At 70.6% G+C, this 1439-nt stretch overlaps 1 protein-coding gene across 1 annotated transcript in view; it reads right to left on the bottom strand.

Moving 5' to 3' along the window:
• DPH1 (diphthamide biosynthesis 1) overlaps window positions 1–1439 on the bottom strand; it is a 23256-nt gene that overhangs the window by 7783 nt on the left and 14034 nt on the right. Inside the window, 1 exon segment of the mRNA XM_085309294.1 lies at window positions 750–871. Coding sequence (XP_085165420.1) covers window positions 750–871 — 122 coding nt within the window.

Below are 1439 nucleotides of genomic sequence, written 5' to 3'. Positions count from 1 at the left end.
GCCGGGCGCGTGGTATCGCAATTCTGCCGATCCACCTTAAAACCCGGAGTGTCTTATTGTTATTTTTGGGCTGATTCCATCCTGTGTGGACTTCAAAGTTAGCAGCATCTGGGACAGCAGTGCAGTTTCCATGGCAACTGAATCCAGAGTACCGTTCCGCCTAGGGAGCGCACAGCCTCCTCCTCGCTTTGCCTTCAAACAAGCCATCGCGCCGGCTAAACGCATTTCCTGACCCCGGGCTGGCACGGGGAACGGCCGCCGGCCCCCCCTGGCACGGGGAAGGGGGCTCGGCCAGGCCCCCGTGGCCGTCGCTCCCCTGCCCAGTCGCTCCTGACCTCGCTCCCGCCATCCCGAGCTCCGGGAGCGACGGCGGGAGCAGCCCTGCTCCCCCCCGGGCTGGCGGCGAGCTCCGAGCCCGCAGGCTCACGCTGGGCTCTCGCGCCGTTTCACTGCCGCCGGCGCGCGGCGCAGAGGTTGGGGTGCCGTCCCCGGGGGCGGCGGAGCGGGACGAAGCCCCGGCACGGCAGCGGGGACGCTGCTCCCGCAGCCTGCCGTCCCCAAGCCCTGCCCGCGGGCAGGGAACCGGGCGGCCCRGCCCCGTCCAAACGAAGCAATCGAGGCTGGAGAAGAGAAATCCCTTCTAAAAGGGATTAGCACTCAGTGCTGAGCCCCTGAGCTGGCGTCGAGCGCGGCCGGGAGCCCCCGGGCACGGGCAGCGCCGGGGCCCGCCGGGCTGGTGCGTCACCTACTCAGGCAGCTGTGGCCGTAGTGCACGAGGAAGTCGGCGCCCAGCGCCTTGGCCGTGTAGTCGTCCACGCAGCAGGCACCGTAGGTCACGTCGCCCATCACCACGGCCTCCGCTCCCGTGAACCTGCGGGGAGGCAGGGCGGTGAGGCAGGGCGCAGGGCACGGCAGCCCGCCCGCCCCGGCGGCGCCACCCCGGGGCTGGGCCACCGTGGCCCGCGCCGGCCCCCCGCGGGCACGCGCCCCGCCGCAAGCCGCCTGCCGGGCCACGGGGCCCCTCCGGAGGCGCGGAAGAGGATGAGCACCAGCTACTCTCGGAGATGTCAACATGATTAAACTGGAGAGAGGTAATCCGCCTCTTCAATTGGGTAAAGCTGTTTGCAATTCAGCGGATTATCCGCTCATCAAATAATATGCTGCTGGCTTCCTAATGCACCAGGAGGGAGAGGAGGCAGAGGGAGCTGCGGCTCTGCGTGGTGCCTTCGGCCTCGCTGGGCAGCCCCAGGCACCGGAGCCGCCTGCGTGCGCCCCGCCGCAGCTCCCGGCGCAGAGCCGGGCACGGCAAGGAGCCGCCTCGGTCCTCCGTGCGGCCCCGGCCAGCGCGCGAGCCGGGGTGYCCCGGCTGTGCCCGCCGCGGGCACCAGCTCGGCGCGCGCTGGGAAGAGCAGCTGGTGCCGAGGCGGCGCTTGGAGAGG

This window comes from Rhea americana, unplaced genomic scaffold, assembly GCF_003343005.1.
Source record: "Rhea americana isolate MKP2758 unplaced genomic scaffold, rheAme1 scaffold_295, whole genome shotgun sequence".
Classification (NCBI taxonomy): Eukaryota; Metazoa; Chordata; class Aves; order Rheiformes; family Rheidae; genus Rhea; species Rhea americana.
This window is presented reverse-complemented; position numbering and strand designations above follow the sequence as displayed.